At 43.9% G+C, this 15,110-nt stretch overlaps 1 protein-coding gene across 3 annotated transcripts in view; it reads left to right on the top strand.

Moving 5' to 3' along the window:
* Positions 1-15,110, top strand: part of COL6A6 (collagen type VI alpha 6 chain) — a 177,092-nt gene that overhangs the window by 61,591 nt on the left and 100,391 nt on the right. For all 3 annotated transcript variants that reach the window (XM_027549059.1, XM_027549043.1, XM_027549052.1), the window contains exons 3-8: positions 1,880-2,467; positions 3,740-4,360; positions 5,456-6,016; positions 7,427-7,984; positions 10,377-10,952; positions 14,123-14,692. In XM_027549059.1, coding sequence (XP_027404860.1) covers positions 1,880-2,467; positions 3,740-4,360; positions 5,456-6,016; positions 7,427-7,984; positions 10,377-10,952; positions 14,123-14,692 — 3,474 coding nt within the window. The remainder of the gene's footprint in view (positions 1-1,879; positions 2,468-3,739; positions 4,361-5,455; positions 6,017-7,426; positions 7,985-10,376; positions 10,953-14,122; positions 14,693-15,110) is intronic.

Genomic DNA, 15,110 nt, shown 5'->3' with positions numbered 1-15,110 from the left:
GGTGCTTTTTACTCTGAAGAGGGAACTCCAGAGCTGTCCACTGTCTGTCAGCAGTCTATGTCCAAATGGACTTGAAGTCAAAATACTGGTCAAGCCTTCACGGCCCTTACCGTCTCCTAAATAACCAGTCACTTCATGTCCAGGGCCACCTAGATTGGTTTTACAGTTTTGTTTTTTTTTTTTTTCAAGGACTCTGACCTTGGAAGCAACTTTTCTGGAGAGATAAATTCTTCTTTGCCCTGAAAACATATTCCTTTGATGTCTCACTGGGCCTGATATTAAGCTTTTCAAAGAGAGGCGATGCTTTTTCTCCAGTTGCTCCATGGTTCAGATACAGTGATGGGCCCGTCCTGTGCCAGTGGCTACATTTCTTTTCTCCACCAGGATGTGGGGGTTTGTCTGTGAATAGAAAGCTCACTTTTGGTCCCAAGTTGAGCCACCCTGGGCAGTCCTCACCTGACAGCTCTCGGAGGGGCCCCAGCCTTCTCTCGCTGGTTCCCCTCACTTAGTATTTTCCCAGAGATGCTGCTGGATATAGGATCATCAGAGTCTCAGACTGGCTGAAATCAGGTTGCTTAGAAGAAAAGAAAGGACAATTGGAATCCACTATGCCTTGATTGGACTACTCTAAAGAGAATAAAGTAACATGCAGGGGTACTAAGGCTGTTTTCCTAGCAGTTGTTGACAGGAAAAAACTGAAGTTCCTTTAATTTTATCAGAATTTATATAGTAACTATTTCAAATAATCAGAATATCAGAGTAAAGAGAGACCTTAGATATTTTCTAGTCGAATCTACCCATTTTAATTATGAGGAAACTGAGGCCCAAGTATGTCAGATGGCTTGACAGAGCTGGGAGAATTAGCTGATAACAAAGTTAAGACTCGCATTGCCTGTTCAGTTACACTGTGTTTTCTTAAACATACAACATCAAGACACACACAGGTATGTCCCTCCCTTCCCTGGACAAGACATGGATCTTATAGGACAGTCATGAGAGCTCTGAATTCAAGCCAGCAGACAAACCACCAGCATATTATATTTTGTGCTTGAACCAAATGCTTCTCTATCACATACAAATATAATTTCACATACCTAACATTCAATCTGGCATTGAATGAAGCCTTAAAATCTCAGCAAAGTATTGCATTCCTATGTAAAAATTACATTATCAATAGAAACTTAAACTGTAATCTCTTTCCTAGCTTAAGGTATACTGGTTTCTGTCACATTTTTCATATGTAAGAATAAATTTACCAATTATAATGCCCACTCATGACTCGTCAAAAGATATCATAAATAATTTTAAGATAGATTAATACATCTCATATTTATGATTTTTAGGATTTTGTAAAACTCATCAATTTGACACTTCGAATACAAAACTAACATGTTTATAAGTTTAATATGTTTATAAGTTAATTAGGTTACTTGTACTGTTTAAAAGGAAGTCAAAATGAAAGGCTATTTTTCAGATTTCTCCATTCAACAAATTTGATTCATTCTCAATGAAACTGTTTATCTTGTTTCTATAAACTGAGGTCAAATTCTGAAAGAAGAAAAGGATACAAAGGGAAATTATCCACTAACCATGTAAAAACCCATGATATTTTACTTCTTTATATGTAGCTATTTCTATTTAATTCCTTGCAAAAGTGGTACTTACTTTCATGATCAGTTCAAATGAGAAGGTGTATAAAAGAATTAGCCTGAGAAACAAATACTTTCATTGAGAGAATATGTATTATTTTTCAGTGCATTGGAAAGATGTTACAAAGGCAAGTAAAAGAGGGAAGTCAGTTTTCCCCATGTGGTTGGCATTAAGCTTGGTAGTAAATGTTTGAAGTTTACTTTCACTGTGTTTGTCTGTGGGTTTGTAGGCCCTGAGTATGCTGATGTGGTGTTTCTGGTGGACAGCTCCGACCACCTGGGAATTAAGTCCTTCCCATTTGTGAAGGCCTTCATCAACAAGATGATCAGCAGCCTCCCCATAGAGGCTGACAAGTACCACGTGGGCCTGGCCCAGTACAGCGATGGGCTCCACAGAGAGTTCCTGCTCAGCACCTTCAAGAGCAGGGGCCCCATGCTGAACCACCTCAAGAAGAACTTCGGGTTCCTGGGGGGCTCCCTGCAGGTTGGGAAGGCTCTCCGGGAGGTGCACAGGGCCTACTTCTCAAGCGGGAGGGACAGGAAACAGTTTCCCCCGATCCTGGTGGTCCTGGCCTCCGGCGAGTCTGAAGATGCTGTGGAAGAGGCCGCCGAAGCGCTGAGCAAAGATGGGGTGAGGATCGTCTCCGTGGGGATGCAGGGCGTGTCCGAGAAGACCCTGAAGGCCATGGCCACGGGCCAGTTCCACTACAACCTCCGGACTGTCAGGGACCTCAGCTCGTTCTCCCAAAACATGACGCAGATTCTCAAGGATGCAGCTCAGTACAAGGACAGGGCAGTCAATGACATCCTTGTGGAAGGTGGGTCAGGGCACGTGTGTAGGGATGATGATGATAAAATACTTTCAGAAAATCAGCATGAGGAAAGGATGCAGACTCTGTGAGCATCTCTTTCCCCAAAAGCTGACCTGCGTTTTCAGATGGTAATTTCTGCATGCCCCACGATTGTGGCCTTTTTAATCCAATAAACATGGGAAGCCTTGGTTTTCCGTGTTTCACTTATCTTATTGCCTGTTGTTTATAGGCTACCTCCTCCCTGCCACCAGCTATCTGAGCTTTCTCCTTGGGGTTCAGCTACTATGTAGTTTCATTTCCGGTTCGTTTAAAAGGACAATTTGCTCCTAAAGAAATCCTTAATTCCTAAAACCATATAAAGTCACCACAGACTGTTACAGCTTGAAACAACTTCAGGGAGTCCAAAACCTCTGTTCCACAGAGAGGAAGCTGCAGGCGCTCTTGGAAGCGATATGACCTGGCCCTGGGCCAGGCTGTGGTCTGGAGTTAGAGCTACACCTGTGTGGGTTCAGCCCCGCACTTGCTCCTTCCTGCAGCTCTGTTCTAAATTAGCTTTCCCATGCTCTGCTCCAACTCCAACCTGCTCTCTTGGTCTGTCCCCTTGTACTATTCTATTAGCAAGGATGGCCAAGCGTTTATGAACACCACCCAAGACAGGGACAGGGGAGAGCTGGTAAAAACAAAAAAACAAAAAACTTTGCTTTAAGTGTACAAGTTCAGACAAGTGACATAATAATGTCTGGTTGTCAGAGTGAAGTGATGTATACTGACAACAGAGAATGCTTTCTTGTAGTAATCTAAGAAAATATGGAATCTTATTACTAGCATTTTCCCCAGATAAAGTATTAGAACATCAACTGCTATTACATTTCCATCCCTTAAGAATGTTTGGACTATAAACTGCTGATTTTAGTAGTGGGTTTTAATACGATAGCAGCAGCTTCTGTTAACTGAGTGACTTTTTATGTGCCAGGCCCCATGCTAAACTTGACATGATCTCATTTAATCGCTACAACAACTCTATGAGATCAATATTCTTGTTACCTGTATTTTACAGATGTAGGAATTGGAGCCTGGAGGTGAGCTAAGATCCAGCTTTTGTGCCCAGGACCCTTTGATCTCAGCTGCATCATCAGTTTCGATACCTCCTTCCTTAAGTGCAAAACTGCTTGGTTATTCTATGTGTATTCTATCTATAATTGCTCATAAGTCTACGTGTCTTTAATGCTGAGCAGAGAAGCTGAATTAAAACTCTGCCTGTCCGTTCCTTGCCCACAGTTTGCCAAGGCCCTTCCGTGGCTGACGTTGTGTTCCTGTTGGATATGTCCACCAACAGCAGCTGGGAGGACTTTGACTATCTTAAAGAATTCCTGGAAGAAAGCATATCTGCTCTGGACATCAAGGAGCACTGCATGAGGGTTGGCCTCGTGGCCTACAGCAACGAGACGAAGGTGATTAGCACGCTGAGCAGGGGCGTAAACAAGTCGGAGGTTCTGCAGGACATCCAGAGCCTTGCTCCCCAGGCCGGGAAGGCCTACACTGGAGCCGCCTTGAGGAAGATCAGGAAGGAAGTCTTCAGCGCGCAGCACGGCAGTCGGAAGAACCAGGGGGTGCCACAGATCGCCGTGCTCGTGACCCACAGCCCGTCCCAGGACAATGTGACCAAGGCCGCCGTGAACCTCCGACGCCAGGGGGTGATCGTCTTCACCATCGGTGTAGAGGGGGCCAGCGACACCCAGCTGGAGAAGATCGCGTCTCACCCCGCTGAGCAGTACGTGTCCCAGCTGAGGTCCTTCTCTGACCTGGCTGCCCACAACCAGACGTTTCTGAAGAAGCTGCGGAATCAGATCACACACACGGTCTCTGTCATTTCCGAAAGGACCGAAACCCTCAAAGCCGGTAAAGCCTGTTGCGGAGAGCAGGATCAGTCTCATCCTTTTGCTTTTTTCCTTGTCTTGCAGGCATTCTGTCTGCCCAAGGGCTTGGTGGGTGTGATGCAGGGAGAGAGAGTTGAGTTCCTGGTTTCTTAATTTAACCCAATAGTTTAATTTAATTTAACCAATAATAGGAAATGTAAATTGGGAGAGAATAAAAGCTATTGAGGTGCTGGAATGGGAAGAAGGGATTTTTTTTTTTAAATTTCCTCTTTTGTGCAGCTTTACTTATATTCTTCATTTCTTGACACCCTGGAACACCTTCCTTAGCTATTTCTCCCCCTGCCTTGCTTCATTTCTTGCCTTTGCCTCTCGTGTTTCTCTGCTCTTTCCTTAGTTTCTTTTTGTGTGTGGACTTTTCTCTCCCTTCTCTCCTTCCCTCGGCCTCAAATTCCAATGTAGAGAATACGCAGGAAGCATGGTCTGGACTGAGGACAGGGTAATGAATTTACTGGAAAGTATTATTCTAGTATCTGTGAGTTTAGAAGGAGAGAGAGAGCAAGGTACTTGTATATTTCATACATAGACATGTATGCTACATAAATTATGTGTGTGTACACATATGTCTGCATCCTTCAACATGTATTTATAGCATGTTGACCACAAAAGTGTCATTGCCCAGTGTAAACTAGGCCCCTGACAATACCCCTGTTGTGTTAATTGAGCAGCCATGGATGAGGAGTAAATGACTCCTAGGTCCACCGTGTCCAGTTAAATCCCTTCTTCAGTTAACAGAATGCCAGCTGACCTTTTGCTAAGCAGTTGCTCCCTGGTAAGAGAAGCGAGTTATAGAAAGCATCTTCAAGTTTTCTTTCTGATCTTTTTCTATATTCAAATGGACTCCAGTTCTCGATGCAAATCGTCTTAAACAGTCGCACACAATTGACCCACCCGGTGCTAAGATTCCCCTGAGTCATGGCAGCAGAACCGGTCTTTCATGCCAAGAAGCTGTTTCCATGTTTTCTGTCTGATGAGGCCGGTGTTGGCCCTTCCTCTCTCCTGCCTCCAGGTCTCTGTCCCACTTGCCAGATGCCACACTCAGTTCTGGGTTGCATTTTAGGTTGTGTGGACACGGAGGAAGCAGACATCTACCTGCTCATCGATGGCTCCGGGAGCACCCAGGCCACAGACTTCCAGGAGATGAAGACCTTCCTGTCAGAGGTCGCAGGGATGTTCAACATCGCTCCCCAGAAGGTGCGGGTTGGGGCTGTCCAGTACGCCGACCGCTGGGACTTGGAATTTGAGATCAGTAAATACACGAACAAGCACGACGTCAGAAAGGCCATCGAGAACATCAGGCAGATGGGCGGGAACAGGAACACGGGCGCCGCCTTGAACTTCACCCTGGGGCTGCTGCAGAGGGCAAAGCAGCAGCGGGGAGGCAGAGTGCCCTGCCACCTCGTCGTGCTGACCAACGGTGCGTCCCGGGACAGCGTCTCGGGGCCCGCAAACAGACTGAGCGAGGAGCTCATCCACGTCTATGCCATCGGGGTCAGGGAGGCTAACCAGACTCAGCTGCGCGAAATCGCCGGCGAGGAGAAACGGGTCTACTACGTGCATGACTTCGATGCCTTGAAAGACATAAGAAACCAGGTTGTTCAAGAAATCTGTGCTGAAGAAGGTAGGACTCCTTACCTTTGGACTTCAGCTCCCAAGCTGCCTCCCTGCAGTATTTTCTTAAATGTTTTGTTGCTGTTGTTGAAGTATAGTTGATTTACAATGTTCTGTTAACTTCTGCTCTGCAGTGCCACATGTAGAAACATTCTTTTCCATATGCTTTTCCATTTATGGGATAGATCCCTGTGCTATGCAGTAGGACCTTGTTGTTTCTCCATTCTATATAGTTGGCTTCTGCACCCTTCAGTATTTGACATTTCAGGTGTGGAGAAAGGGCATAAATATCCCAGCTGAAATTTCTTGACTTTGTAGAGCTGTTTATTCCCCAGAACAAAATGGAGGACCCATTAGAGTGTTGCTCTATTACCTGATGCATAAAAAGAGTGTTTTATGTTTATTTAAATTGCTTTTTAACAAACCCTGTATAAAATCTTCTAGAGCTAGGTAAGTGATTTTCAACCAGGGGTGACTTCCCCCCACCAGGGGATAGTTAGCAATGTCTAAAGACTTGGTGGTCATAACTGGGGGAAGTGCTAGTTAATTGGCTTCTGCTGCTGCTGCTGCTGCTGCTGCTAAGTCGCATCAGTCATGTCCGACTCTGTGCAACCCCATAGACAGCAGCCCACCAGGCTCCACCATTCCTGGGATTCTCCAGGCACCGGAGAACACTGGAGTGGGTTGCCATTTCCTTCTCCAATGCATGAAAAGTGAAAGTGAAGTCGCTCAGTCGTGTCCGACTCTTAGCGACCCCATGGACTGCAGCCTTCCAGGCTCCTCCATCCGTAGGATTTTCCAGGCAAGAGTACTGGAGTGGGGTGCCATTGCCTTCTCCGAATTGGCTTCTAAGAAGTATTATTTAGTATCTCCCCACAAATTCCTATGAGGATAGATCTATGATTAGACCATTGCATGTGTAATATGATCAAATGATTTCTGATTTTAAGGAGTATTGGGGGTTTATTTAATAACTTTGTAATAAAACTTGTATGAAATCTTCTAGAGTTAGATCAGTAGTTTTAAACCAGGGGTGATTTTGTCCCTAAGGGGATGGTTAGAAATGTCTAGAGACATTTACTTTTGGGGGTCATCATTGGGGGGCATCTAACAGGTAGAGTACAGGGATCCTGCTAAACATTCTTCAGCATCCTGCAGTGCCTGGATTGCCGTCCACAGTACAAACTTTCCAACCACAATGTTAGTTGTGCTGAGGTTGAGAAGCCCTGGGTTATACGTTAAATAATAAAGAGAATAGGTTCCCCTTCATCATCTTCAACGCTTCATTTACCTGCTAACAACCCTTAGCAAGCACACACTTAACTTCGTATAGAATTGTTTGTGTTTTAGATTTTCCTGTTCACTCTTCATCTTTTCACATGAAGCCAACTTGAATATACATCTCCTTTCTCCCGTGCAGCCTGCAAAGAGATGAAGGCCGACATCATGTTCCTGGTGGACAGTTCTGGCAGTATAGGACTAGAGAACTTCATCAAAATGAAAACATTTATGAAGAACCTGGTGAGCAAATCTCAGATCAGGGCAGATCGAGTGCAAATCGGTGTGGTCCAGTTCAGCGACGTCAATAAGGAAGAGTTTCAGCTCAACAGATACACATCCCAGGAGGAAATTTCAGATGCAATAGACCGAATGGCTCACATTGGAGAAACCACCTTGATGGGTAGCGCCCTGACCTTTGTGTCTCAGTACTTCAGCCCTGCCAAGGGAGCCCGGCCCAATGTCAGGAAATTCCTCATCCTCATCACGGACGGTGAGGCTCAGGACATAGTCAAGGACCCAGCGGTGGCACTTCGGGAAGAAGGCATCATTATCTACTCTGTAGGGGTGTTTGGCTCCAACGTCACCCAGCTGGAAGAGATCAGCGGGAGGCCAGAGATGGTTTTTTATGTTGAGAATTTTGACATTCTGAAGCACATTGAGGATGACCTTGTGTTTGGAATATGCAGCCCCCATGAAGGTAAGCATGGGGACATTCACCAGGGGGGTCACTGAAACACCACATATCCATGTGGGTCCTTGCCTCTTGAACTAAGCAATCTACTATTTGAACACTATAAACCAGTTTTGTTCAATTGAACTATTTATCCTAGTGGCTTTTGGCTCACATAGAGAAATGCAAGTTTCCTCAACAGAACTGTTAAAATCAGACAGTAAGGAACAATTCAGATCTACCTAGGTTCTTCCCCATTTGTAGACAAAGCACTAGGGGGATGAATCCTCCATTTAAGGAAAATAGTACCATACAGGATTTTAGGTCTGGTTCCCTAGTAGGATCTGAATCAGGAGTTCTTACGGAAGCAATTTATTTACTTATTGCTTTAAAAAAAATTATTGAAGTATAGCTGATTTACAATGTCATGTTAGTTTCAGGTGTGCAGCAAAGTGATTCAGTTACACATACATACAGTGTGTGTGTGCGTATGTGTGTGTGTGTATTCTTTTTCATATTCTTTTCCCTTATAGGTTATTATAAAATATTGAGTATAGTTCCCTATGCTATATAGTAGATCCTTGTTGGTTGTCTATTTTATGTATATATATGTTAATCCCAGCCTCATAATTTATCCCTCCCCCTACTTTCCCCTTTAGTAACTATAAGTTCATTTTCTATGTCTGTGAGTTTGTTTTGTAAATAAGTCTATCTGTATCTTTTTTTTAAGATTTTTAAGATTCTGCAAATAAGTGATATATAATATTTGTCTCTTTCTGTCGGACTTAATTTAGTAGGATAATCTCTAGGTCCATTTATGTTGCTGGAAATGACATTATTTCATCCTTTTTATGACTGAATGATATTCATTCATTTCATATAAGTATTCATTTAAAATACTTATATGAAATGAGATAATCTTTGTAAAAACATGTCAATATTTATTAAATCTTATAAAGGAGGGATAAGATATAGGAACTTGAGCAATGGATGCTTCAGAGGAAATAAACAGGCAGTCATCACGGTGTTCCCAGGGTGCTGCAGAATGAAAGTAATAACAGTTCAGCAGGAATAAGGGACCCATGGGGCCTGACAACAGAGGCATTCTGGAAAACTTCTAGGAAGGAGATGAATCTTAACGGAATTTTAAAGGAAAAAAGGGACGTCATCGTGTTGTTCAAATAATAGTTCTGGCCAACCTACACTAGAAGTATTGGTGACTGCAATCTATGTTTTGTGGCTAGAGGAGTACACCTGGATTGTGCGTCCTGGTAACTCCAACCAACACAAATATGACCTCTTTGAAGGGTGCTTTGACTGAACAGCCTACCCTGCAGCCTCCCAGGTAATCCAAGCAGGCTCCCCTGAGCAGCTGAAGGCCCAGGGGACAGCGTTTCTATTTGTGTGGAACCAGACTTTCTGGGTGATGTGGTCATGGCTCTGTACATGTGGCCTCCAGTTAGGTGGGTAAGTGTATTGGCTTTAGGGTTTGCAACAACCCTACCATGTTGTAGGGAAGTGGCTCCAAAGAAGGGAATGTGGTGAGCCTTGGGGAAGGGTTAGGGAAACCTTCTCACAATTCCATTTCTCCAAAATGGATGAGGTAACAGTTGAAACATACCTTCCTCAGGCCTGTAGACAGACGGTGCTACATAAAGGCTAAATCGTTCACCATCCTACAGTTCCACTTCTCTAGAATGAATGAGTTGGAGTTTGGAACTCTGCACTTGAGAATACAATGTGATACACACATGGATTACTTTACTTTTCCATGGCATTGACCCCACATTTAAAAAGTTAATGAGAGGTCATGCTAGGATCACTTGGTTGGGCCAAGTGTGGAATGGGCCAATTTCTATAACAAAGCCCAGACATGAATACAGATTATGTTTTAAGAAAGTCAGAAAAGGAGAAAATGCAACCTTGGAAAGTTAGCCATGAAGAAAATATAGTGTTGCCAAATTTATTTTCATTTGGTCATTTCCCCAAGGTTTATCTTAAGAATAAAACCTCATGATCCCTGTGGCTTAAAAAAAAAAAAATATAGACAGATTTGCATAAATGAAAGCACATGTTGAAGGTACCACTTACACAGGAAAATTTCCTCAGAATTATGAATTGGGTTTTTTTGGTCCAAAAGCACTTGTCCTGTTTATCTCTGATGTCCTGTAACTGTCACCCCACCCGCTTCCCACCCACTGCAGCAGGCTTCATATCACATCTGCCTTGTCCTAAAAGAGACACAAATGAGTATGTGTACTGTGTCTGTTATCCAGAGAGCAAACATCCAGATGCACAGCTTGATCCTATGGAGGGGACACCCTGGCATTTAAAATGCAGGGGGACATGGTGGGGGATGTGAATCCCCCATAATGTGCAAGGCTAATCTCATCAGTTTTCCTTTTCCTTCCTCTTTCAGAATGCAAGCGCATTGAAGTTTTAGACGTCGTGTTTGTAATCGACAGCTCTGGCAGCATTGACCATGACGAATACAATATCATGAAGGACTTTATGATCAACTTGGTGAAAAAAGCTGATGTGGGCAAGAATCACGTCCGGTTTGGGGCTCTGAAGTACGCGGATGACCCGGAGGTGCTGTTTTATCTGGATAACCTGGACACCAAATGGGAGGTGATTTCGGTGCTCCAGAATGATCAGCCCTTGGGGGGCAACACTTACACCGCCGAGGCCCTGGGCTTCTCAGACCACATGTTCACGGAAGCCCGGGGCAGCCGTCTGCACAAAGGGGTCCCACAGGTCCTCATCGTGATCACCGATGGGGAATCCCACGATGCTGATAAGCTCAATGCTACAGCCAAGGCCTTGCGAGACAAGGGCATCCTTGTCCTGGCCGTGGGCATCGCCGGTGCCAACCCTGTGGAGCTGCTGGCCATGGCAGGATCGAGTGACAAGTACTTCTTCGTGGAAACTTTTGGAGGTCTGAAGGGGATATTTTCAGATGTGTCTGCCAGCGTATGTAACTCTTCAAAAGTAGGTAAGATTCATCCATTACATTTTCTTAATTATCAGAAGAGGTCCAAATAAGCGGGAAACCAAATGGGGCACTGAAGATTCTATAGAAGTTCCCACCTTGTGAAATCTTCAACCTTCTACACCTCTGCATAAATTCTTCCAGTGATGGAAAATTCACCTTTTTTTTTTTTTTTCTGTTGATGAAGAGGGGCTATACTTCCTTTTTTAATTAAAAAAATTTTTTTTTAATTTTTATTGACACCAGAAACATTTTGTATCGGGGTATAGCCAATGAACAATGTGGTGGTAGTTTCAGGTGAACAGTGAAGGGACTCAGCGCTTCATACACATGTATCCATTCTCCCCCAAGCCCCCTCCCACCCAGGCTGGCACATAACATGGAGCAGGAACCATGTGCTACGCAATAGGTCCTGCTATATTTAAAATGAATAACCAACAAAATTCACCATTTTTTGAACAGACTGTATTTATTGGAACACAAATGGGTTTCTGCACGCCACTTTCACCCACAGGAAGTTCTTCTTTCTGTTTACACAAGAAATCAAGTCCCTCTCGTGCTCAGAACCACTGGCTGGAGTCCTGTCTCCTCCAGTCCGGAAGTTCCCTGTGCCTTCGCAGGTTTCTGTTACGGCACAGGCTCATTTGAAACATGGAGCCCAGTGCTAAACACCCAGTTTTAGCCTCAGATGTTTCCAGAGCAGAGAGCATACAGGACTTCTGCCCTAGGTGCTATGTTTCTGTTCTGGCAGCTCGAAATTGCACTGCCACATCCATGTATGTATTCATTCATTCATGTGTTCAGCTGCCAATTTACGGTTTCTTATCAAAGGGAGACTATGGTCTTTTAAAACTCCTTAGTATTTTTATTAGGATGTGTTTTACTAAAAATACCAAGTATTTTTGTTAAGAGAGTTAATATTAACCTAGGATTTCAATATCTTGGTGCAGTTCCTTTTAAAAATTATTTAACTTTCCTGTTTTTCATATGCTATGCCTCCTGAGACTACAGCTACTATCTTTTTCGTTCACAAAACTAACAAAATCCATCTGGATCTCAACAAAAGCTGGGATGAGTCTCTTACCTTCTACTGGCCAATGTCTTAAATTCAGTCTGACCTTTTCAAGTCCACTGTAGAAGTCGAAACTGAATTTTTATATTGAATGTTCTCCCTTGGGCACAAAGAAAGTTCATTTCCTTTATTTGAATCTGAAACAAAGGCATTTAATGAACTAACCAGTTCCTGAAGGATCTATTCACCCGATAGTTTATCTCTACCTTGTTTATCTCAGTCACAGAAATCTCAAGATATCTTTCATCTTTTCTGAGGCTAAAATGAGAATTAATAATGTTAGGTCAGTGATGAGCTCTATGGGGAATTCAAGGAAATTTTAATGCTTTCCAGAAGGCTGAAGAACACACATGAGCATGCGCCAAGCATAACTCACTCACTGGCAATGGCCTTTCACATTCTTTTTGTTAATTTGCTGTGATAAGACAAGGGCAGCATAGTGCACTAAACCATCGTGAATTGTTCAAAATCACTTCTCTCAAGCCGACATTTTTGCCTGTATGCACCAGAAAGCGGGCTGGTTAGGAGACAAAGAGACTAGATAGAGGCTTGAAGTCTTGTGTCTTAAAACTCAATTTGCCGGAAACGAGAAAAGTGCTTATTGACTCAACTGGCCAGCAAGGCCAAGTCAATAATAAAGACCATCTGTCTGTTTGTTCGCATCCCTAGATGGATGTGTCATTTATTTTTCTTGTTATGCTACCACTGTCACTGGGCTTTCTGGAAGTCAAGCCTAGATTGCAGGTGAGAGCTCATTTTCTGTCACATCACCCCCAGTTCGCTAGCATCTCAGAAAAGAAAATGGTGTGAAGCCAGACAGAAAAGAGAAGCCTAAAAGGATGTGGGACTATGCCTCACACTGACCCTATGGCAGGATTGTGTGTCTCTGTTTTCTTTCCAATTAATGGGACCACAGGGTGGCATAAGCTAAAACACCACCTTCAGAAATAGCATTTCCCTATCAGTTCAATTCAGCTGCTGAGTCGTGTCCAACTCTTTGCAACCCCATGGACTGCAGCATGCCAGGCTTCCCTGTCCATCACCAACTCCCAGAGTCTAGTCAAACTCATGTCGGTCAAATTGGTGCTGACATCCAACTATCTCATCCTCTGCCATCCCCTTCTCCTCCTGCCTTCAATCCTTCCCAACATCAGGGTCTTTCCAAATGAGTCAGTTCTTCACATCAGGTGGCCAAAATATTGGAGTTTCATCCATAACATCAGTCCTTCCAATGAATATTCAGGACTGATGTCATTTAGGATTGACTGGTCTGACCACCTTGTAGTCCAAGGGACTCCTCAAGGTCTTCTCCAGCACCACAGTTCAAAAGCATCAATTCTTCAGTGCTCAGCTTTCTTCACAGTCCAACTCCCACATGCATACATGACCACAGGAAAAACCATAGCCTTGACTAGAGGGACCTTTGTTGGCCAAGTAGTGTTTCTGCCTTTTAATATGCTGTCTAGGTTGGTCATAACTTTCCTTCCAAGGAGCAAACATCTTTTAATTTCATGGCTGCAGTTACCATCTGCAGTAATTTTCGAGCCCAAGAAAATAAAGTCTGTCACATTTCCCATTGTTTCCCCATCTATTTACCATGAAGTGATGGGAGCAGATGCCATGATCTTCGTTTTTTGAATGTTGAGTTTTAAGTCAACTTTTTCACTCTCCTCTTTCACTTTCATGAAAAGGCTGTTTAGTTCCTTTTTGCTTTCTGCTATGAGGGTGGTGTCATCTGCATATCTGAAGTTATTGCTATTTCTCCTGGCAATCTTGATTCCAGCTTCTGCTTCAACCATTTTTTCTTCTTGAGGATGGTTTTGACCATGGCCACCTATACAGTGTTACAAACCTCCATCCATAGTTCTTTAGGCACTCTGTGTATCAGATCTAATCTAATCTAATCTAATCATAAGGGATTTGATTTAGGTCATACCTGAATGGTCTAGTGGTTTTCCCTATTTTCTTCAATTTAAGTTTAGTTTTGCAATAATGAGTCCATGATGTGAGCCACAGTCAGCTTCCAGTCTTGTTCATTTGACTTACCCTGCTCAGTTAGAGAAAGAATAACAATCTGATTTTGTTGTTGTGTTCTTTGTAGACTGTGAAATTGAAAAAGTTGATCTCGTGTTCCTCATGGATGGTTCAAATAGCATTCATCCAGATGACTTTAGGAAGATGAAGGAATTCTTGGCCTCTGTCATTCAAGACTTTGATATCAGTAACAACAGAGTGCGTATAGGAGCTGCCCAATTCAGCCACACTTACCAGCCAGAGTTCCCCCTGGGAATGTTCATCGGCAAGGAGGAGATCTCATTTCAGATTGAAAACATCAAGCAGATCTTTGGATACACCCACATCGGTGCCGCCCTCCGGCAGGTGGGGCACTACTTCCGGCCGGACATGGGCAGCCGGATCCACGCAGGTACCCCCCAGGTGCTGCTGGTCCTCACGGATGGCCAGTCCCAAGACGAGGTGGCTCAGGCTGCCGAAGAGCTGAGACACAAAGGCATCGACATTTACTCCGTGGGCATCGGGGATGTAGATGACCAGCAGCTCGTTCAGATCACCGGGACCGCCAATAAGAAGCTGACAGTTCACAACTTTGACGAACTGAAGAAGGTCAAGAAGAGGATTGTTCGTAACATCTGTTCCCCCCGGGGTGACAGCAGTGAGTATCCAACAGGTCCCTAGGGTCTCTGCCATCTCTGGGGCTGCGGGGAGAATGCAGATTTGTGCCTGTTGTTTCAAATGGAACCTTTCACAGTTATCAAGTGTTTTCTGTCCCTTGTAGATTGAGACACAGGATGAGCCTCTTGTCAGTTTTCCTCTCCTGGGAGAGTATGCCCTCTTTGTGATGGGAATGCCTCACCTTCTGAAGGTGTGAGGACAAGGCCTGTTTACACTCTGGGTGGTTTCAGAGGCTGAAGAATGTGTTCCCCGAAAACAAACTATTTGACAGATTTGGGTTGCCTAGCAGTGGGGCTGCCAACTGCTGCCACAGGTAGTGAGGGAGTATCTTAGAGTTTAGAGTGTTAATGTGAAACTTCAACGCCGAAGTTGGTAAATATTTTCTTAAAAATTAGCAC

The sequence above is a fragment of the Bos indicus x Bos taurus genome, chromosome 1 (genome assembly GCF_003369695.1).
Source record: "Bos indicus x Bos taurus breed Angus x Brahman F1 hybrid chromosome 1, Bos_hybrid_MaternalHap_v2.0, whole genome shotgun sequence".
NCBI classification, from domain to species: domain Eukaryota; kingdom Metazoa; phylum Chordata; class Mammalia; order Artiodactyla; family Bovidae; genus Bos; species Bos indicus x Bos taurus.
The sequence above is the reverse complement of the archived record's forward strand: the minus strand, read 5'-3'. Positions and strand labels throughout refer to the sequence as shown.